Genomic DNA, 23,214 nt, shown 5'->3' on the forward strand with positions numbered 1-23,214 from the left:
AGCCAAGGTTTGGAGACTTCCTTTGCTCCAAATATTAGCGAATGTTATTTAGATACTTAGTGTAATGATTTATTTCTTGGTTTCCTCAGATAAATATCTTAGAATAAGTGGAACTTTGTTTATTCTTTGTTTGTTTTATCATGAGCAAATTCGGAGTAAAAAAGACCTGATTGCAGTGTAACAAAATCTGACCTTGTATGTTTTTTTTTTTCCCATTGCAAAGATAATAAGAAAATGCTTCAATATTGATCTTTTGTTTCTTTCATTTTGCCTTATTTTCTTTCCTACCACTAGCATGCGTACATGTGCACATAGTATGTGTGTGTCTAGTAACACTACTTTGAATCTGTGTTATCTTCATATGTGGCTTTATATATAGCAAAAGTAGAAATATATTAAATATATAAATATATATATAAATATATATATATAAATATATAAATAATATATTAAAAGAGGCATAGCATTATCATATTGAGATTATATTTTGATAAAGAATAACTGTAGCCAGCTGTAATCTACACATGGTAACTACAGGTAAGAAAACAGAAAGTTCTGAAAGTTGCTGAGAGTCGGTCCTAAAAGTTCTCCTCCTAAGGAAAAAAAAAAATTCTGCCCCCATGTTTGGTAAGGGATGTTAACTAGACATATTGTGGTGATCATTTTGCAATATATATATACAAATACTGAATCATTATATTGTACACCTGAAACCAATTAATATTGTATGTCAATTATATATCAATGAAAAAGTAAAAAAGAAATAAAATGCAACCCTAGGGAAAAGTTTCTCAGGGACAGACTGACATAATTATGTCTTACTACAGCTACTTACATATTAACAATTACTTAAGGTAAAAAATATTTGCCTTTGAATATTGTGTCCTAGAAATAAGGCAGTGGCACAAAGTAGAACTGTGTTTCACATTTATTGTACTTTACTAAGGGAACACTTAGAATTCATCACTGATTATTTTTACATTTAAGTTACTATTAAAAGGCAAGTTGCTCTTTGTGATGTGGTTATAATTTATAACCAGAGACAGTCTAAGTTTTTAAGCTAAGACTATACCTCACCTTCACATATCATTTACATATACTGATTGCTTCCACATGTCTGGCATAAGGTAAAATAGTTTATGAGCATTGTAATATGGCAAAAGCCACAATGAAATAAAATTCATCTTTGTCTGGAGCACCACAGAAATTTATTCATGCTGGTGCATAAAGTGTTTTCCAAAGGAATTCTGCCTTCCAGAAAAATCCTTTAAAAGCCGAATGTGGCTAGTGTCACCTCCTTTCGTAAGGACGTCTAACTTTCCTAGTCTGGCTTCCAAGTGTCCTCTGTTAGACAAAAGCCCCTTTAAGTTACTCTCGACATGTTCTTCATTCTATTTACTGGCTTCAGACTGCAAGTTTATTTTCTTGATGACCGAATATCCCCTTTCCTGCAAATGGGTTATTTGCAATCACAGGTGGTTACAGAACTGGTCAGAAAGCCCTAGACTTTATATCTACAGTGTTTCATTCAGACTCAGGGACATATAAAATAGAAATATTGTGCTAACTCCTATGTGAATTCAATACTCTTTAAGTTGTCATGAAGGATGTTGTGCCTTCATGGACTAAGTCATAACAAAATAATATTAAGGCAACCATTACACCATTTAAGAGGATATGCTGTAAGTACAGAAGCAAATAAAACTAGTCATTTCCCGGTTATTTTTCCTAAATATTAAATGACTGACTTTGGTTCATGTTGAAAACATGAATTGGAACTTACAGTCTGTGAGATGCAGCAACCCTTTCCTTAAGAAACAGGTGCTTCCTTGCTCAGCCTGGCTCAGTAAGTATTCACAGCCAGAGACCAGCCATCATCTGCCCCAGTAGCTTTATGGATACATGCATATGGATTCTGTTGAAGTCACACTTGAAGCTTGGTCAAGCAACAGGTCAACGTCAAGACGTTTACCTTCACGCACACTGGACTGAAAGGCCTAATGTTAGACTCAGCTGTTTTTTCATCAATTGTTTCCTTTCAACACCAGCCTTTGACAAAGCCTCCTCAAATGTTCCCTGACCAGCTGACATCGACAAATCTCATGTCTTCTACATTCAGACTATTATTTTACAAGTCTTTGAAATAAGTGCTATACAAATATAACAATTGTGAATTTCTTGATATTATTATTATTAATTTAACTCACAAAAAAGTGAAGGTTAGAGAATCTGTGCATGCATACCCATACCAAAGAGCAAAACATGGTGTCTAGAACCTTCTTTGTATGAGGCTGTGACCGGGCAAATCACAATGTATTGTTATTATCCCGATACCAGCTACCAGTTACTGTAAAGCAGCGATTCTCCCACTTTAGGGAGGAGCAACCTGAGGCTAATAAAGCTAATAACATGTCCACTTCCACCTCCATGTTAGGAGGTGGACATGTTATTAGCTTTATTAGCTAATATTAGCCTCAGAGTCAATTCAATTCAATGCTTTCTTCGCTATGCTAAGATTCCTCTTGTCCTTGTGAAATCTTTGCTAGTAGCTGAATTTTAAAAAGCCACTAATTTTTAATAGGCCAACAAGCAAGCACTTGAACACTGTAAACACAGCATGACTTCCTGCTCAATAACACTAAATAAAGATAATATATATCATCAAATTTATTTATTTTGCACATTCCAAGTTCAGAATGTTAGAATTCATTTTGTACACTCCAAGAATGTGAAATTTTATTCTCTCAGAAACATAAAAAGGCAGTAAATCTGGCTGTTCAGGTGGGGCATATGAGAGACATTTGGCTATTACCTCTATCTTCAGTTTTTCTAAGAAAACACAGTTGTTTGAAAAGATGTATAATATGTACAACGGAGAAACCATTTGGGAGAATGAGGTCCATAGTGTGTGTCACATGTGTTATGCCTCAATCTTAGAGACTGAGATCTGTACTAAAGAAACAAATTACTACAGCATCACTAATTTCACTTCCTTATATGGCATCTGCCTAAACCGGTCAAAACAGATTCTTCCAAAACGAATGTGCTAATATTTATAAAGCTGTGGACAGAAGTACTATCAGAGGGTAGACAGTCCTCTCTAATCTGACAGCGAAAGAGCGATGCCCATGAGACAAGTATTCATCTTATTTCTGATGAAACAACACTGAACAAAACAGACATGACTCCACTCTGCCTTGCTAAGTGATTTCAGGCGTGCAAGAAAAACTTTTTTCTAGTCACTTGGTCCCATTTTGCTGTTATGTTGGAAATCTTTCTCAAGAAGCTGTCTGGATTAGAAGGCTGAATGATAGAGAGAGGATGTGTGCTCTGTTAGAATGTGCCAAGGGAACCTTAATTCTGTTCTGAATAGGCACCTCGGGAAGCAAAAGCAGGCTGAGACTCTATTGAACACGAAGAACACGCAGTGAAAGCAAGAAACTCCATGGCTCGGGGCCAATGTGTGAGAGCCTACCAGGGGACTGGAGTCTTAGGAGAAGTTCCTTTGTTTGTGCACAGCTTCCCATTCTGTCTAGTGAGAATCAAGTGCAAAGGAATGAATCCCTGTACACCAGTCCAGGAGAAAAAAAATCTATTAAAGAAGGATGAGCCCACATAATATCATAACCTGAAAACAAAAGGGCCACCCTCCATATCTTGTTTGATCTTGTGAGTAACATTGTGACAGAGGAAGCTGTGTGCACAATATCTCATTGGAAGCCCTAAATGTGTGCTCCACCATGAATCTAAGAGAACTGGAAGGAATTAATAGGTAATAGAACATTTTAAGTGGATGGCTGTATCCTAAATGATACTAGATTGTTGGACTTTAACATTTTACATGAAAGCATGAATATCAGCAGTTTTTCTTAAAAATAACTTCCATTTTTCTGGACGTGTGAAAATGTATTGCTCCATGTAAATAAGGCAGAGCTACCTGCCTACATATGGAGTCTCTGTACCCCAGGAGAACAAGATCATTATACGAGGTCCAATCTGTACTGTAGCCGTTTGTTTTAGAATCTTGCTTCAGCGTCTCAGCTAATGCCCCATTAACTCAGAACTGAAGGCCAGCTACCAGGTTTCTGGATTCCTAAAGCATTGCTTTGCACATACCACTCATTTACAAACTTTAAAAGGTTTCATCACCTACTGTTCAAATCTGGAATTTGCACTTTATAATCTTCTTCAAAAATTTCTATCAGTCATCCATATTTAAAGTACCCCTGCAGTTATAAATGACTTTCTCTCCCGTATTTTACTTTCCACAATAGGTTACGTCTTATACTCAGATCTATTTGATATTTGGTCTCATCTCTGCGCCTTAGTCCTCTCACTGGAATGATTTTATGTCACCTCCTCACTTATTCCTTTAACCACTTCATGAATTTAATAAGGCACTATCATGTGTAAGACTCTGTACTTGACTGAGAATAGAAAATACCTGGCTGGCTCAGTTGTTAGAGCATGTGACTCTTGGTCTTGGGTTTGTAAGTTTGAGTCCCACGTTGGAGGTAGAGATTACTTTAAAAAAATAAAATATTAAAAAAAAAACCACAACAAGAAAACAGATAAAGAAGTTGATGTTCAAAAGCCAATAATCTGGCCAATAATCTCCCCTTCCAAGTCGTTAAGTTTCTTCAGGATAGTTGCCATATACTTTTTATACTTCTCTGCCTTTTAAAAGGCTTATGAAAGGAGATACTCAAGTCAATGTTTATTGGCAAGAATAGCATCAGTAAACAACTAAGTCTGGCAAGATGTGCTCCCAGGAAGGAAAGTTCACAATTGTGATGCTGAGAAGTTGATACCAGGTGGTTGCATGGTTCAGGCTGCAAGGTGGAGAGTTTCACTTTCCAGTTACTACCAATTGTTGTATCACACTCCTACCTGTAGAAATTTAAAACTTATCGTCCTTGAATTCTCCAGATCCTCCTCACACACAGTCATTTACCAAATCTAATGTTTCTTTACATTCAATACAGCTCATCTTCAGCCTTCCTCTCTCAATTTCATTATCATGATCCTTACACAGGGATTAATTTCCTCATATGTGAACAACTCCAAGACCTCCAATTAGTTCCCTCTATGCCCTAGACTCCTTTAAGTTAATCATTCTCTTAGGTCAAGTTAAGAGTTTGGACTTTAATCAGTAAAATCTTAAAACAAAAGAAAGGCATAATTAGATTTGAATTTCAGAAAGAATTGTAGCCAGTAGTGATGGAAAGAAGAGACAGTAATTAAAGGCGGCTGTTGCCATAGTACGGCAAGTGAAGATAAGGATCTGACTTAATGTGGAAGAGAGAACGGACAGATTTGAGCGACTCAAGAGATAGAATCCACCAGACATCTAGTTAGACATGGGGTGAGCCCGCGAGAGAATAGGCAAAGATGCTTCTGGCCTGGACAGCTGGAGCAAAGTGACAACATCCTCTGAAATGGGAATAAGGAGGACAAACACATTTGAAGAAAAGTCAGTGGTCGAAGTTTTGAACAAGTTGAGCTGGAGTGCCCCATGAGAGATCCAGGTGTAGATATTCTGTAACCTTTGACACGTGGGAGAGATAAATGCCAAAGACCCCAGCTGGCTCAGTCCCTCCCCAGAGTTCGTAGTGTTTGGGAAAGCAGGCAGGGGCTTGGGCAGATGGGGAGAAGCTCCCTGGGTAAAGAATTTCTGGTTGGGTGAGCTTTCTGCTTCTGGGTCATCATTTGGGCAACATTTCTACATTTCAAGGGTCAGGGAGGTTATTTTGTCCTTTGATCAGCTTATTTTATATGTATAAAGCTGAGGCAGTTGGACTAAAATTATGGGAAGTACACTCTCTGTATCAGGCACAACGTCTAGTTTAGATCATTAGGTACATGGATGTAGAAGGGGTAACTGACTGAAAATTAAAAGCGGCAAGATTACCTAATTAAGAAATTGTCATTTTGTTTGCTCTTCTGGAGAGCCATCTGATAAAAATAAGAAGTTCTAAACCTCTTCCCAAGAGAGACATAAGGGCTTTTAATTTTTGAGGCCTAGAAATGTTTCCATATTCCCAGGGGCGACTTAACAGGATTTTCTTTCAAAAGGAGAGGCTTCAATAAGATTTATTTGGAAAAGACAAGAAGGTAGTGGATGAAGACTATTTCTAGGGCAAAGACGGGGATGGAGGACGAGGGAGGAATGGAGCCAGAATCAGTGAAAAAAAGATTACATATTTTAAATCTGGAGAGGTGGAAGGGTATTGTATTGGGGGAATCTTTGTCCTGCTCACACCCGGAACTCTGGAGGTGGAAGGACTTGACAGTATGATCACTGTGTGCGTTCCAGTGGAGGCAAGACACTAAGGAGCCAACATGCTGGGAAGGATCAATGAAGGGACCCTGGAAGAGGCATGTCGGCGGCTTCCTCGAGTAGGGATGCCTTGGTGAGGACAGAAAACTCCATTAGCCAGCAGCTTTGTACGGTGGAAAATGTTCTGCGAAGATCCAACATTAAAGGACAGAAGGTCATAGCCAATCCTGAACTACCCAAGACCTGATATCAAGCAAAGGACCCGATACCCTCACTGTTTCTCAGCATTCCACTTTCCACAATCCACAATTAAACATAAAGTTGTTTGGAAAAATAATGACTTGAATGTAACTTTTCTTGTATTTGTTATGAATATACACTCACAAGTACTGCATATAAACACATTGATTTGTGTAGTTCTTCATTTATATATAGTTCTGCAAGTACAGTTACACTATTACAATCAAATTTCCAGAAGTGACCAGGAACCAACAACTTTGCCTAATACATTATGAAATGTGCCAAAATACTGCTAAGCTGTTTGTTGAAACCAATGTTTTCCTAAGTGAACCAGAGAAACATCCAGAATGATAATGGATGGCTAAGCAAATTAAAAAATATGCAGTATATAATTTTACAATTAAACATGGTACCTAACAGAATATACAGTTAAAGGAACATTTTAATACCTGATACTCATCATATAAATGACATGGGTGCCTTCAAATTAAAAAACAAGGATTTATAAAAATAGCAACTTCTTGGAGCACCTGGGTGGCTCAGTTGGTTAAGCCTCTGCCTTTGGCCCAGGTCATGATCTCAGGGTCCTGGGATCAAGCCCCGCATCGGGCTCTCTGCTCAGCAGGGAGCCTGCTTCCCCCCCTCTGCCTGCTGCTCTGCTTACTTGTGATCTCTCTCCCTCTGTCACATAAATAAATAAAATATTAAAAAAAAATAGCAACTTCTTTTTTCACAAATTCTTGGCAGATCGATTAAGGAAATAATAAAGCAGAAAACCATAGGAAATAGCTAGGAAAACAGGAAGAAAACTTCATTCTAATCCAGTATATTTTATAAGCTCAAGGAGCTATACTTAACAGTGTTTTCTACACTGGATAACTGAGCTCAACTTTCCTTTCTTTCTTCCATTGGTTTGAAAGAAGCCTGTTCAATGTACTTTACAGACAAATCCCAAAGGAAAGAAGGATTGTGACCACTGTGGAAAAGTCCTTACAGATATGCTACCACTTGGCCCCCCTTCGATCTCATTTTCAGTCAAACCTAGACAACCGCATATTAACTCCATGATGTTCCAAGCCTGATATGCTGCAGCTTTAAGTTCCCTTGTTAAAGGACAGATTTGTTTCTGTATCACATTTGAATGCGGAAAAATTACATAACTATACTATTTTGTAAGCTATGTAAAAATATATTGTCTTCCTGAAAGGAAAAACAAGCCACAAAGAAATAGTTTTAGATAGTGGTAATTACCACTTTCTCTACTTCTGCCTTCTCACATTCTTCTCTTTTGAGGTCCACCTTCTTTGCATCCTATTTTTAAAAAGTCCACTGACATTTTTAGGGAGATGTGATACTGCCTTCCTCAGAAGTTCTACTATATTCACTGCACCCAAGAATCTACTTGTTCATGAAGAAATTGTCACATGCCATATGTGTTTGTGTGTGTCTGTGTGCATTTTACAAACAGGATACAAATAAAAACTATGTATTAATTACAATAATGGAATTTAAAAATAATTGAAATTTGCATAGCTGATGAAAATCTAGGTTCTTTTCAAGGATGATCATAGCAGAGCCAAGTTTATTCTCTTGAAATTTCAAATTTGAAGATAAGAAAACTAAAATTTCTAACACACATGATGAAAATTCCCAAGTACTTGTCTAGTTTTGATTTGATCTCGCTTATAAACAACCTTGTTTTGGCTTTCCCCATATATATTACTTAAGGGCTGGGATGAGACCTTAATTACTTTTTAATGTCACTTAATAGCTCTGATTTGTATACACAGTACTCTTAGTAGTTGTCCTCTTGTCCTTTCCTGTGGCTACTTCTGCTTTGTCACAAGACCAACATATTTTATAAGAATTTAACATCAAGCACATAAACTAATGTATATTCTAGACATCAGTTCTAGACCTATAAGTGGACTAAAAAAAATCAGTCAACTCAAAGATAAGAGGAAGCAAGGAAAACATCTTAGCAAGCTGTCAGAGAGCAAAGTCAGGATTCTCTCAAAAGCAGGAACAAGGAAATATAGTCAATTTCAATTTTTTAAAAAATGATTGTACTTTCAAGTTTGTTTGGTAGAGTTGATCTGTTCTACACAAATGTTTGGATACAATGAAACAGACGATGAGACATTTTATCTTTAGCCACTCTCTGGTTTTAGAATAGCCTCCCTCACTTTCTTTTCTGGCTATGTGTATAGAGACACAATAATGGAAAAAAAAAATCGGGGTGTTCCTCCAAAGACATGACACAACTCATCAACCTGGTTCCTAGGATCTTCCAAGATGTAAGTATTGCTATATATTCTCCATGTCTTACTTGCAGGCAGGTAAAGATAGCCAGACACTTTGTGATTCGGTCTAGAAACAAGCTTGGTTCGGAGGAGGTACTGTTTGTGGAGAGCACACTGCTCCCATACCCTTTGTGCACTTCTAAGTGCCTCGGCTAAGAGCTTCCTCCCCTAGTGTCTAGCACTAAGCTTACTTCCCCTACATTACAATGTACAATTCACATGCAATGAATTGATTTATTACACACGTGCATTCTTTCTGTACTCACTTACACAGAGGCATTTTGCATTTAAAAAACAAGGTGTGTCAAATGAAGCCCAGAATCACTCAACAAGTCACTGTTCTAGCCATTGAGAGTCTAATGATGAGAAATAATAGACTCGGCCTTGACAACCTCACCGTCTGGCACTACAGAGATGATCCTTTTAAGTAATTTTACAAACCAAAGAAGTCATTTGACATATTCAATAGTACTAAGCTCCATTTAGTTCACCGATGAAGACTCAAGTGGGTGATGCTATATTTTATCAAAAGACATGTTTATGATTTCAGCAACAGAGTGAGTTACTGTGAAATTTGGTCAACATTGTTTCCCATGTCATATCTCTCTCTCCAAGCAAAGGAAACCTGGAAGCACAGGTTTAATGACTCATTTAGGAGACGACAAGATGCTCTAAATTTGTGGTCTCTTTAAGTTTTACCCTAAACTTGTAGAAAATACTAAGATTCAATTGTTCTTGATATTTATCAACAGCATTTTATTTTTGCTTATCTTCATTCCCTAATTTGAGTATGTGTAAATTGTATATTTTCTTATCCTGGGTTTGACAGAGTCCAGCTTTGTTACTGTTTCGAAATAGTGTGTGAATTCCTATTTATACTGATGTTTATGTCTTGGCAATAGAAGGAGATAGTAACTGGAGACATTCGGACTTATCTGTGGCAGATACAATTTATTGATTCTTCCCTATGTTTAATTATGATAATAATTTAAAACAACCTACAAATCACAAGGAGTCACTTTAAAAAATATACCTTATGTGATTTACTAAACATCTTACTGTCTCAATTAGCTACTCCACAATTACGATGGCAATAATGTGCCACAGGCAGGCTGCGTCATTTCTTTTAAGAACATTTTATGATTCAGACTTAAAAGAAATAGCTATGTGTGTATATATATATTTATATATATGTATGTATGTATATATATATGAATGTGCATAAATATTTAATATACATAAAGACACATGAAGCTGTCCTTCCAAATTCTGATTGTTTGGTACTATTATTTTACCCACTATTTTGTTTTACATTTTACAGATCAATTTCACTTGTAAAGTCTTACATAAGTAAAAAAAATCCATCCATCTATTTATTTATTTATTTATTTATAACCATTTCCTTTCCCAGGGTCCAAATGTACCAATAAATGTATGTACAGAGCACATCAAAATCTTTAGCAAACTGCATTTTAACTAATGCTTCTGCACTGGGCATGTTACATCTCCTGACTCTTCTGCCAGTTTTTCCAAACTTGGCCTCCACACATTACTCTGTGTATATTTATCCTAGCAGCCTGCCCATTTCCAAACTAATGAAAGAGCTGTCACAAATTGCTAGTGCCACCTATTAGTGGAAGCATAGAACTGCAAATCATGATAATTCCTTTAAATAGCACCTTAGAAGTCATGAGGGGTAAGATCTATCCCTAGACTCACACTTGTTCTAATTTATGTTTACAGCTGCTGGTCTTTTTAAAATAAGCTTTCACTGCACGCACTAAACTTAGATGCTGCCATGAGTTTTGGAGATTTTACCAATAACTTTGCACTAGTGAATCCTTTCATCATAGATTTTTTTTTCATAAAGGTTGGATGAGTGCAATGTCTTAATCAATTAATATGTAACTTTCCATGATATAATATCACGACTTTGAAAATGCATGCTATTAGATAACGACTGATTAAAAATTCAGTATTGGTTTCTCTGGAAGGTTTTAGAACAACTGAGGTATAAATTCTGTTTAGCGTAGTCCTGACTTTAGATACAAAATTCTCCAAAACATATAAAGGTGTGCAATTTCAACCTTTGAACTGTGACATGTAGGTATGTCACTGAAGCTTAAATAAGAACAATTGGGATGAGAAAGTAAGCCACAAAATTTCTTATTGCTGACTCAAGTTTATGACAACTTTAAAAGTTCCTTAAAGTACATATCTGAAGTACAATTATACATTCACATTAAGCATAAATAGATTATGCACTGCAACCAAAAGTTTACTTTCATTTCCTTACAAGGAACATATGTGATCATATTAATTAATTTTAATTAAATTTATTCTTGAAAGATCTTTCACTTGCATTAATGTTTGAATACAGAATATGATTCAGCAAAAATCATAACATTTTTGTTAATTTTGTTGTTTGATTTATATGTGATAATCGAAAGTAAGAAAACAAAGAGAAATTAGTTTTCAGAGATCTATACATCTATTTAGTGGCCTAAGTATTCGTGTATTTTATCTCCCTGTCAGCAGTGGAAACGTAGAAATCATTTATATGAAGAGAAATAACAACATAAAGTTAGAATTGGAAAAATTATCTCTTCAGTATTCAGTTTTCTTTAAGCTAGTAATGACTGAATATCATTACCAAAATTTGGTGGGTTAGAATTTTACATGGCATGGTTTTGTGGTCTCAGTTATTTTCCTGCTTGCTAAAGTCTACACTGTATAAATTATTATTTCAAAGGCCAATCTGGTCAGCAGTTTTAATCAGAGAAGCCACAAACTGGAGACTTTCACTAGCCTGCATTTGATCTGACCAGGTCTGGATCACAAGATGGGTGACTGAGCATCTTGTTTTATTTTATTTTGCATTATTTTGCCAGAATATATTTATTAAGTAGGTGAATAAAAATTTCTGGTTTTTAAGTGTGCTTAAATTGAAGATTTCAGAATCAAAACATGATTTTTAAAGTTAATAGAATTTGAGAAGAAAAGACCATGTTGAATGAGAATCAGCAAGTTAGAGACCTGCTGTCAAATAGAGAATGACTATAGGAGAAAATATATTAAAGATATTGCCATGAATTTATAGCTTCTTTGCTCTGTGTGGGTGTGTATGAATATATATATATTCCTCTACCTCTCATAGAAACTTTTCTTTTTAGCTGTGAGGAGATTATCAGTATAAGACATATTCCATATTATATAACCCTGGGAATACTTGAGATATCCATGAGGACTTTTCATGGGACCCAAAAGATAACACCCACTCTAAAATAAATAAATGAATACATAATTTAAAATACAAAAATCACTGTAAAACAGTAACAATTTTGTTGCAAAGCATTCATAAATTTCACAACCTGTAGGTTGCCAAGATTACTTTTTCTCAGCTATAAGACATTAACATGAAGTTTTGTCATTCAAATATACTCATACTCATATATATACACATATATATGTTTGTATGCATGTATCTGTGTGCTTTGGTAGAAGTAAAGAAAAATCTCTGAAAAGTCACCAAGTTTAATTAGTAAATCATTATTCATATTAATGAAATCTGAAGTGATCATAATAATGTTCTGAGTAATGAAAAAAATGTTTTTTTAAATGTTATTTCATAATTTTTAGTTAAACACTATCTTCTATTATCAGAAAGATACGTGTGAGAATTTTGATTTAACTGATAGTCTCATTGTAATAATTCTAAGTCTCTGTGTGGGGGGTAGAAAAGCTTTGCAAAGTATGAAAAGAAGGCCTTTAAAACAATTATTTAGATGCTATTTACTAAGTCCTCCCTATGAAAGTAAAGTTAAAGGCATTGATTTAACTTTTGGATTCACATGATCACCATCACATTCCGACTTGCATGTGTCTTTGATTTCTACTAAAACTGAAGCACACAGTGTCCTGGAAAAGCTCATTACACTGAGTGATGGAACATTTGTCATTTGTTTAAAACCCCAAACCTAATTTATTTCCTTGTGATTTCCATAGGTTTTTCTGAAGTCTTCATTGTACCACACATTCCAAAAGGAAGATTATATGATAGTCTGGTTTTTCATGAGAAAAGTGAAATTTGACTAGTTTTGTAGAAGAAATAAACAGTTATGCATCAGTTTTAAAGGGAAACATTTTAACATTTAGCTATATTATATATATTTAAGGAAGGCAAAAGTATCTCTGAATGGATGTTTCTTGAGGATAATTTGTATGTGACTGCTGAGATTTACAGAGTTCTCACATTTGCTTCCCCCACAAGGATTCTAAATCAGATTGGTTCAGAGGAAAAGCCAGCATACCCCATTTTTCTAATATTATCACTTCTCCAGATGGTCCTGAACACATCTATTCAATCCCTTTTTCCTAGAAAGTAAAGAGGTACCTTATTAGGTATATGTGCATATCCACTACAAAGACTCCCTTCTTCTTCTTTTTCTTTCTCATTTAACATATCAAATCTCTTTCGTTTCCTACTAGGCAAGATGACAAGTAGAAAGTAAGCACAGTGATTGCCTGTTAACTTCGTCTTAGCAACCTGAGCAACGAGAGAGTTAATGGTGGATCTTTGAAAACAAGTGACCATGGGAAATTAGGGTTGGCAGGGATTTAACTCTTCATGAATCATGCTGGAATATTTTTAAGGGCAAAGCAGTGGATGTTTTAACCGTGTTTGACATCTAATTAAGGAGGAAAAAGAAGTAGCTAAAAAAAAAAATCTCTATTATACTTTAGAAACAAAGTACTGACAATTGGCTACCAGGCATTTGCTTTGGCAAAACATGTAGAGACAAAAAGGTAATGACAGACCAATAAAATCACAGAAGAAAAATTGCTTGGGCCATTCCTTTTCTTCTTCTTCTTCTTTTTCTTGTTCATTTCACAGTTTATTTTACCAAATAGCCAAGCCCTAGGTATTTCAATAGAATTGTTATGTACGTGAGGGGCAGTTTTTGCTTAAAAAAAAAAAAAAAAGCAGAATAATTCTAATCGATGCCAGTGCTAAAAGGAGTTTATAAAGACAGTGTCCAATAGATACACATTGTCAATGTATACAAGTTTAAAGCCTGTACACATATCAAAGTACTACTCCAATTGAATGCTATCTGTTTAGTGTATGGAAAGGAAGGGCACCTCTTCTATAATGGAGAGTAATCTATTACCATGGAAATAAAATTCTTGCAAAATAAATATAACTCTCAATTCTTGTTTATTTTACAATTTATTTAGGATTTAAACAAGTATCTCCAAATCTAGTAGATTTTTAAAAGTGTGTTTCATGCTTCAAATCTGTTACTCTAAAATTATAACATATAGCCATTGGCATCTTCAAGAAGTAAAGTTGCATGTGAAACTTACTCATAAGGCATATAAACTTGGATAAAATCGACCATCAACCTAAGTATTATTTGATGGCATCCTCTCCAAGTATGAAGATGGAAAGCAAAACCTGAGGAAAATACAGATGCCATAATATCATATACTCTAAAAATAATTTAAAGACAGTTACTAGAGATAGAGATTTAATTGAATATGTAATAGGGGCTGTATGATTTTTTAAAATCTTGCACGATAAATACAACTGCAATTCTGTTTGCTGATGTTTTCAATCCATTCTCACTTTCATCATAGGAAACTATTATAGGAAAAATAAATGTATCTTTCAACCCAAGGTATTTAATCTAGCAAGTATTAATTCCAAATAAACACATTTAATAGGTGTTGAATTTTCTAATCCAAAGTGTGAAAATTACATCTCTCTTTCCTATTTGTGGTCCTCATTCACGCTACAGCATTCAGAAAGAGATGTTCCCCATCATGTGAAAATTAAAGAATATGTTTCTGGCATAAAAGCAGTGTGCAGTAGACAGACAGCTCTACAGACAGATTCAATGATTTTCTTTCACATTATAGGCTAAAAACAGAATATAACTGAAGCTTCCTCCTGACCCACCCCCAATTCCCGAAATCTGAGAATCCTAAGAAAGCAACACCTTAGGGAGTAAAAGTACTTGAGTTAAAACATTTTAATCTCCAGCTCCATTCTCCTAACATCTCAGTTACATAAACATTCTCTTTCATTAAAAGTTTTATATGTATGTAATTTTCAATCTATGTTAGCATTATTTGATATACATATCTATAAAATCTATCTAAACAAATACAGAACAAATATTTTCTTTAAAGTCCTCATTAAAAACCAAGCATATGCATTAAACTGTAACCAAATAAAGTAGCAGCAACCATGTGATAAAGCTTTTTTCTTTCTTAAATTTACACTCTTTTTGAAAAGAAGTTCACACAACTAGCTATACAACCAGGAAGTAATGTCTCTTCAATTCTCACTGAAGTACATATGGAATTAAATAACATTATATTTCAAAGGCTTTAGCTTTACACCAATTAGCCAAATACACAGTCTTTTGTACAATCATAACACACTGTGGAAAAACTAGTCTGTTCCCTCCAGTTTATATTCTCTTGGCAAACCATGATCTACTGCTTATGTTAAGCATCTGATTGTCAGATTTGAACAAACTGAATATTCATGATGATGATTAACCATTTAGTGCCTAAAACTAAGAAAATACAATTTGTCATAACAATTACTACAGGTGAGGCACTCACATCTACAAAGAGACTATTTTTTGCAATAGCGATTTTTAAAAGATATTTTCATAGAAGTAGAGTCAGAAAAATTAACAGAACATATGATCACATATACAGCTCAGCATTCACCAGGCATTCAGCTCTTCTCTGCAAATGTGATTAAATGTTCTTTGTTTGCATTTAAATTGTCGTATATCAAACAGGAGACATGCTTTTAGAAGAAAGTGTTTAAATCATCTCAGAAAGATACACACAATCACATAGGTTTCCCAGGTTAAACTCAAGGTTTTATGGTTTGGGTTGGGAGGGAGTTCAAGGAATGAAAAGGTTGGGGCGGGGGGGGGGGCACAGGCAGGGGGCATTACAAAGCTAGCCGAAATAAAAGAAAAATAAAGATTTACCTTTGTAGGATAATTTCAGCCTTGGCACGTTGTTCTTCCCATTTTGATAGTTTGCTCTCGCTGTAAGTAACACTCCCCAGAAAAGAGAGACAATCCTAGCGAACCAGCCCATGCTGCAGACGCTGTAGGTCCCTAGGCTGCTTCAGCCTTCCCTCCTGTATTGTGCGGCCAGAGAAGTTCAAACAATCTGGAAACTGGAGGTAACAGGTGATTTAGGTCAGTTTCATTCATAAATGCAGACAATCAAGACCTCACCGCAACACTAACACCTCTTCTTCTGTAATAGTCACTGAAGCCCAGAAACTTCAAACCCTCCAAAAAAAAAAAAAAAAAAAAAATCGAGCCAGGCACCAGATAATGAGGCACAACTGTTGTGTGGAAAGAAAAAAAAAAAAATTAACAAGGGCTGCGGCAGTGGTGCTTAAGAAGCAGTTCCTTTTATCTAGGCTCTTCTGATAGCCGGTGGCGGACTCTAATCCTGCTCTCTGCTTCATTCGGCTCCGGGGAAGCAGAATGAAAGGGAAACAGAGAAAGAGAGAGAGAAAGAAAGAGAGAGAGGGAGAGAGAGAGAGAGAGGAACCGTGAGCAGCGCGGACTTTTCCTGTACACATGTAGGGAGAGATGACACAAGATCCCACAGACAGGTTTTCCCAACACTCACTAGACTGGCTGACAATGGGAGAACAGGCGAGCTCAACCCACTCCCCTTCCCTCCTGTCACACAACACATGCAAAAAACATCTCATAGAGATTAGAGCCGGGAGCAGAACCCTCCAGCGTGCCTGTGAAAGGCATGTAGCTATAAATTTACTTCCCAAGGCACGCGTTGTTTTATAGCCATTTTTAGGTGCAATTTTGATTAAAAAAATCTGAAATCTGCTACCTACCTAATTTACAACTGATACTCCTGGTATAATTCCTTTGAACTAGTGTGTTATATGTGTATATGTATGTGTCTATATATATACATATAGATACATACATATATTCATATATGTCTATATGTATATCTTTTTCACCACTATAACTTTAACCACTGAAGGTTTTAAAGCCTTGTTAGAGATCATTCCCTCTTCCCAACAAACCCCCTTGGCTCAACTACCCCCTTCCCCCGCCCCACTGCAATTTCAGTGAAGAAATTCCTAGTAAAGCCCATTTCAACAATCAGTTCAAGACAAATATAGGTCCACTGAGAATTATAAATTACAACTCAAAGGGATACTCAGAATTTAAAAACATCTATGGTTTTTCAGCTTCTGGAATGCTCTGGCTAACATTTGTAATGCATCACATCTCATTAATTAAAGCTACTTCCCTAGTTTTGGTATAGAGGGCAGAGGAAGATGACAAAGTTCACAAAAGTCCCTGCTGAGTGTCAAGGACCAATGTAAAGAGGATATCTCTGTGTCTTCATGAGCTGGCAAAGGGTTACTAAATTTTTTGTGCACACGAGTGTGTGTGTTCAGGGAGTCACACAGACACTTTCAGTTCTTTCCTAAATAGACATTGTGTCTGAGGTGTTTCAATTTCTCTTCTATTTTTCTTTTGATTTTTTCTCCAAAGCTGATATCCTTATAGGATTTGGGGGGTTGGCGAGATATAGAAGTTAATAGGACAGAACTTTCCCCTCTTTACTCCTCAACTCTCTCTGCCCTACCCGCCCCCCATACAACACACACAATTGAAATACAGAAGAGAGACCCCTACTTCAATAGTGTGGGAATTTCTCAACTGAAAGAAGTGGGTGAGTCTCCCAATTACAAACGTAAACACTTACTGAAAGTGGCTTACTTAGTAATCTTACGAAAAAAGATCTAAGCATCTGTCACTACAGCTTTCATGATCTCATGACTTGATGTCTACAGACCAATAGGGAAAAAGCATCTCCCCCCCACTCCCCACTTCTGTCTGTCTCCCTGTCACTGTCTCTGTCTCTCTGTCACTATCTGTCTCTCTCTTCGTGTGTGTGTGTGTGTGTGTGTGTGTGTGTGTGTTAGAGTGGGTGGGTGGAGGAGGAGGAGGAAGAGGATGAAGAGGATTTAAAGGAGGGAGAATGGGGGAAGGGGCAGGAGGATTCTCTCTACTTCACTAGATTGATTCATCAAACTGACCGTATTGTATTTGTCAGTTTCCGCAAGCCTATTGATCAGTCAGTATTGTTAAGAAAATAAAATCCAAAAATAATGTTGATTTTACTGATTCCCACACTTGTTATCCTGAGCACTTTTCATGCTCTAGGCAATGGATTAAGGCTACAAATGACAAGAGGCTTGTCTGTCTTCCATGGATTACTCTCTATGGACATTTATTCTACAGAGGAATTCATGTTACTTGGGATTACTTAGAGGATTGGACTAATGAATTATCCTTTTGAAACATCACATATAATCAGTTTGAATAGTTTAAATAGTTGCACCATTTTCATTAATATATATATTAAATGTCTTTAAATATTTATTTTTTCTCTAGCTCTCGGTACTAGGGTAGGGGAACAAGTTTATATTTGTCAAAACTAAGCAGGATAAGCAAACTTAGAAATGGATCCATTTCACTTGCGTAATGTCTAATTCTGAAACATTTTGATGTGTTCCAGGAAAAATGAAAGGTTGTAGGTAAAATTCAGATAAAAGAGGATCAGAATTGACTCCATGGGGAGGAAAGACATTCAATCTGGATTTTGAACCACAAAATCAGGACAGAGTTATTTAATTTTGTAAAACAAGTAATTTAAATTAATGTTGAAGTCTGGAATTTGGTAGCACAGACACCCCATGTATAGAAACACATACATAATTAAAAAAAAAACACTTTCATATACTTATCTGTATTTGATATTTTTCTTACCCTCTAAATTTTTTATGATCTTTGTGTCTTTTCAAGTTTTTGAAAGCGTAATAAATTCACCTTCACATATCCTTATCTGTGGACTTTTAATTTAAAAAGTCTGAAAACAGTAAATTCTTTGGGTAAGCATAACTGTGTTCGATTGATTAAATTATAAAATAATAGAAGAGTGTAGCCCTGCCATAGGTATTTTAAGTGTAATTAAAAAAAAAAAAAACTACATGCCTGAAAAAATACAAAAGTATTTGCAACCTATATTTCTACCTCTAAGGAAGTCTTTGACTTTCGTCAGGGTTCAAGTTGTTTTCAACTTTTTTCTTATACTCCCAAACACGTAAGGAATAATGAAGGTTAAACACACTTCTCAGCTGAGGTAGGAACAAGGTAGGGTTGGATCTGTGTGGGTGTTTATCAGAACTTTTCAAAATCTGGCTGTGTGTGTGAAATGGAAATTTTGACTCACCCCCTAAGGAACATCACTCCCTGCTCTGATGGTCTGTGGCCTAAGCTCCAGCATGAGCAAGCCTGCCCATTTGTCACCTTAGCCATTGATGTTAGTGCATCATTTACTATTCCTTAAAAGTCAGAAATAATATACTGACCTTTTAACATTAAATTTTATTTAAGGCATAAAGGAAAAATATTATTTTGTTTTTTTTTTAAAGTAGTCTATGTTCGATGATTCTCTAACTCACAGTCTATGTCATGTGCTATAATTAACTTGACTTGCAGTTGAATCCCTAATATCTTTGTAAATTTCAACTTTTCAGATGTTATCAGCTCTTCCTACAGAGTCAAATTTGAGCAGGTGCTTACTATGATGATCATGCTGTTGTATACCTTGCTGTCACATAAATCAGAAGTTTTTAACCTCGCCCTAATCCATATTGAGATGGATTACAAAGACTTTTGAGTGAGAGTGACAGTTTTCTGGGTGGTGTGCTTGATTTTCTAGAGAAACAACACTTCCAACTTCTCAACAGGTTGGTTAAGTTTTGTTTTTCCCCAAAGACCTGTATGGTCACAGAAGATACATATTAAAGCCTTCCTCCATTGAAAATATATTTTTGACCTCTGCATGTATTGGATAAAACCAATGTGGTATTTTTTTAAATGCCCACTCTCTGTATTTTATTTATATGAAACAAATTGGGATGGCAACCAACACTGTCATTAAAGAGCAGAAATGATTGTTCTAACTTGTGAGATGGTATTCGAAGCACTTCCTCAGGTTATAGATACCCTATATATCTTACTGGGTAAGAGAAAACTCTTCCTATATTTGTGCATAAAAGAATATAAGGAGAAATATAACTTAGATGTATTCAAAACTTTAGTGGATTAAATATACCCGAAGTTATGGTACACTTTGATAAACACGCTTGCCTCTCCCTGTAATGTCATTCCACCTCTTTTATTGTGCTTGGTTAGAGTACTGCTCCCAAAGTATGTGTCTCTGACAGAAGATGACCTCTTTAAGAGAAATAACTGAGTTCAGAATTTTAGACATGAGTTGGTTAGCCAGTTCTCTTTAAGAAGCAACACCAAGAAGGAAACCGACACTAAAAGTAGACAAATTTTTGGTACCCTCTCCAAGGTGTTATTCAACTGAGTCATGTTAAAAAAAAAAAAAAAAAAAGGCAAAAGAAAAAACCCCTGATATTAGTTTCTATCTAACATCTGCTATTTCTTACTTCTTCTTTTTTTTTTTCTTCAAGGGATGCTTTACTGCTATATGAGAAAGGCCTGTGATCAATAGAATTATAGCAAATGTCATAGTCTAACATTTGTCCTTGCTCTGACATCTCATGTTGGAAATTCATTTTTAATGAGGGTTTTTCTGGTACAGGGAATTTGAAACCTTTTCTTTTTCTAAAAAAGAATTGCGTGGGTGAAAACATTCTTTAGAAGATCAGAAGACATTTTATTAATTGGGCAAACTAAATAGTTGATGCATTATTTGTTCTAGCCAAAAATGATAGATTTGAAAAAAAAATGATAGATTTGAGAACTACTGTAGTAGTCACTGGAAGCTGGGGGTGGCGGGTTAAAAGCAATATTTAAGAAATTAAGTTAAACTTTTCAGAATCTGACCCTTGTGAATGCTTTTAGTATAAGCAACATGTGAAAGCATGAGTTGAGAGGAGGGATTGGTAAAAGACAAAGGCAATTCACTCTCTAGGGAAGCATTAACTCTTCCCTTGCTCTTTAACTCCCCTTCCCCACCTCCCAGCCCCTACCGTGACACTCCCCACCCCCAATGGAGATTTCAGGAAAATAAGCTCATCCTTCCTCTGGAATAATTTTGTAACAGCTTGGGAAAACAACAACAACAACAACGACAACAACAACAAAAAACTGTTTTGTGTTTTCTCTTGTGACATCCATGTTCATGAGACTTCAGCACAAATAGAGACTTAAAAGACTCCTTATTTTTCAAATGAATTGAAGTGACAAATGTTAGATCAATGCAGGAGACCAGAAACTGGCCAGTTAGATTATCTGTGGCCGCATATTTCAAGAAAAGTTTAGACAAGTAAGGGTATCAGAAATTATAGAGGAAGTTTATGAATGGTAAGGTGAGGTGGTAGCTTCTCTTTCTTTGAGAATCTGATTCCTGGGGCTGAGTAGGTGAGTTTCATTGGGTTAGTTTGAATGGGGGATGGAAAAGAGTGACAAAAAGGGATGAATTAACATTGTGTTTATGGTTAGTATCGGAGCTGCCAGAAGTGGCTAAAATCCAATTATTAGAACATGAATGATTATTTTTCCAGTCTCTCTTCCTTTGATGTTCTAAATTGATTGTATTTCCAACATTTTAAAATGTTTTAAACATGGGAGTTTTTCTTTTCCATCTACTTAAGGAGCTTGTCATCACTTACAGCTTCTTTATCAGATTATCTGATAAGTGAATGCAGTGTCCCTCAATATTAGCATATTGAAATAACAAAACAATGAAAATATCAAAATACCTGCTTTTTTCCTTTTTTTTTTTTTTTTTTTTTTAAGTGAGAGTGTCTCCACCTCAACTCAAATGGAACAGGAAAGTTTTCAAGTGAGACAAAAATCCCATTGTTAATACTGATCAGTACAGGCCAGGCAGTGAGGAGGAAAAAATGAGGCGTCCGTGGAATACAAATGAAATGAGCAGGTTGGCTGTTGAGTGTTTCAGAATATGAAGTTATTAATTATTTGGCTTTCAGGAAAGGCATATCACACAACTTCTCACTGAATAAATAAATAAGCAGATCTGTGTTAAATAAACAAGATGAAGAAACTATGTAGGCGTGTTTCAAGGATTACTTTACATCTGACTCAGGGAAAGCAGATGCATATAGTTTCCTTTTGTTATCCACTGAAAAGACTGTTTCACCTCAGATGTTAAGTTTTCTAAAATCTCTATATTCTAGGAACAGCCTTTTCCCCTTTACTTCTTTTAATGTTTTTAAAGAGTTCGCAACTGATAACGATGGAGAACAGAAATGCTGAAACCTAGAATTAAAGTTCTTTAAAAGGGTTTATTATAATGGCAAAACCAACTGCTTGGCGGATGGTGACTCAAAATCTGCAGCGTATTCTGGTTTTCAAGGGCACAGATTTCTCCAAATTGCAAGAGTCAGGAAGAAAAGAGTTCAGTTATTTTCTTCCCTTTCCTCTGCTGTCTCAAGTGTTAAATATCATTTGGTCCAGTCTATGCACCTTTATTTTCTCCTTTGTGGCACGGGGGTGGGGTTAGAATGAGATGCCAGGTGTCATTTCACTCTGTTGGCTATAGGAGCAGCTGTCACCTTATGGGAAAGATCAGGAAGTGTCCTGTTTATTAGCTAACAATTTATTATTATTATTAATAAATGATTTATGAAGAAAATTCAGATCTTCTCCATTTTTCCTCAGGGCCTACCCATATAATAAATCTATTTGAAAATCAATCAACATAAATTCATTTTCTCATGCCTGCTGTATCAATGAGAGGAGAAATAATATCCAATATGCCCAGCCTTGACTCTTCTTAAATTACAGATCCAAGTTGAAAATGGTTTGACTTGAGGATTTAAATGATAATGTGATGATTCCCATACTTGCTTTTTAAAAGTTGATCCATGGCTTTAGTAATTTAGAGCAAAGACCCCGCCCCCCAAATATTAACAGAGTGAATTTTATAAAACTCCATTTGAGGCATAAAAATAATAATATGAATTTTTTTGAAGTTACAGCTATTAACAACAAGTGAGTGCATTTCTCATGGTGTAACTTTGTAGAAATGGGATTTGATTTTTTGGTTTTGATAGCATCAGATGGTTTGGTGTTTGGTCGCTCATTCTGGCATATTAATTATTACAGATTTCGTGATGTTGTAAAACCTATTTTGATTCTGTTAAGCCAAAATAAAAATGTTTAGAGAAATAAGAAAACTAAATTTGAGTGAATCAAGCTCAACATGCTGATCTATTTCTTAGGCTGTGAACAGGAGTTAGGAGGCGCTTGCCACTGTGTGGAACCCGGCAAACCTCCAGAGATGTGACTGTAA

At 35.8% G+C, this 23,214-nt stretch overlaps 1 protein-coding gene across 1 annotated transcript in view; it reads right to left on the reverse strand.

Moving 5' to 3' along the window:
* The window catches only part of SEMA3A (semaphorin 3A), a 207,798-nt gene extending 191,829 nt beyond the window's left edge, over window positions 1-15,969 (reverse strand). Inside the window, exon 1 of the mRNA XM_080818971.1 lies at window positions 15,843-15,969. Coding sequence (XP_080675097.1) covers window positions 15,843-15,954 — 112 coding nt within the window. The 5' untranslated portion in view covers window positions 15,955-15,969. The remainder of the gene's footprint in view (window positions 1-15,842) is intronic.
* Between the last annotated feature and the right edge of the window lie 7,245 nt (window positions 15,970-23,214).

The sequence above is a fragment of the Martes martes genome (assembly GCF_963455335.1).
Source record: "Martes martes genome assembly, chromosome: 11".
In the NCBI taxonomy this organism is placed as follows: Eukaryota; Metazoa; Chordata; class Mammalia; order Carnivora; family Mustelidae; genus Martes; species Martes martes.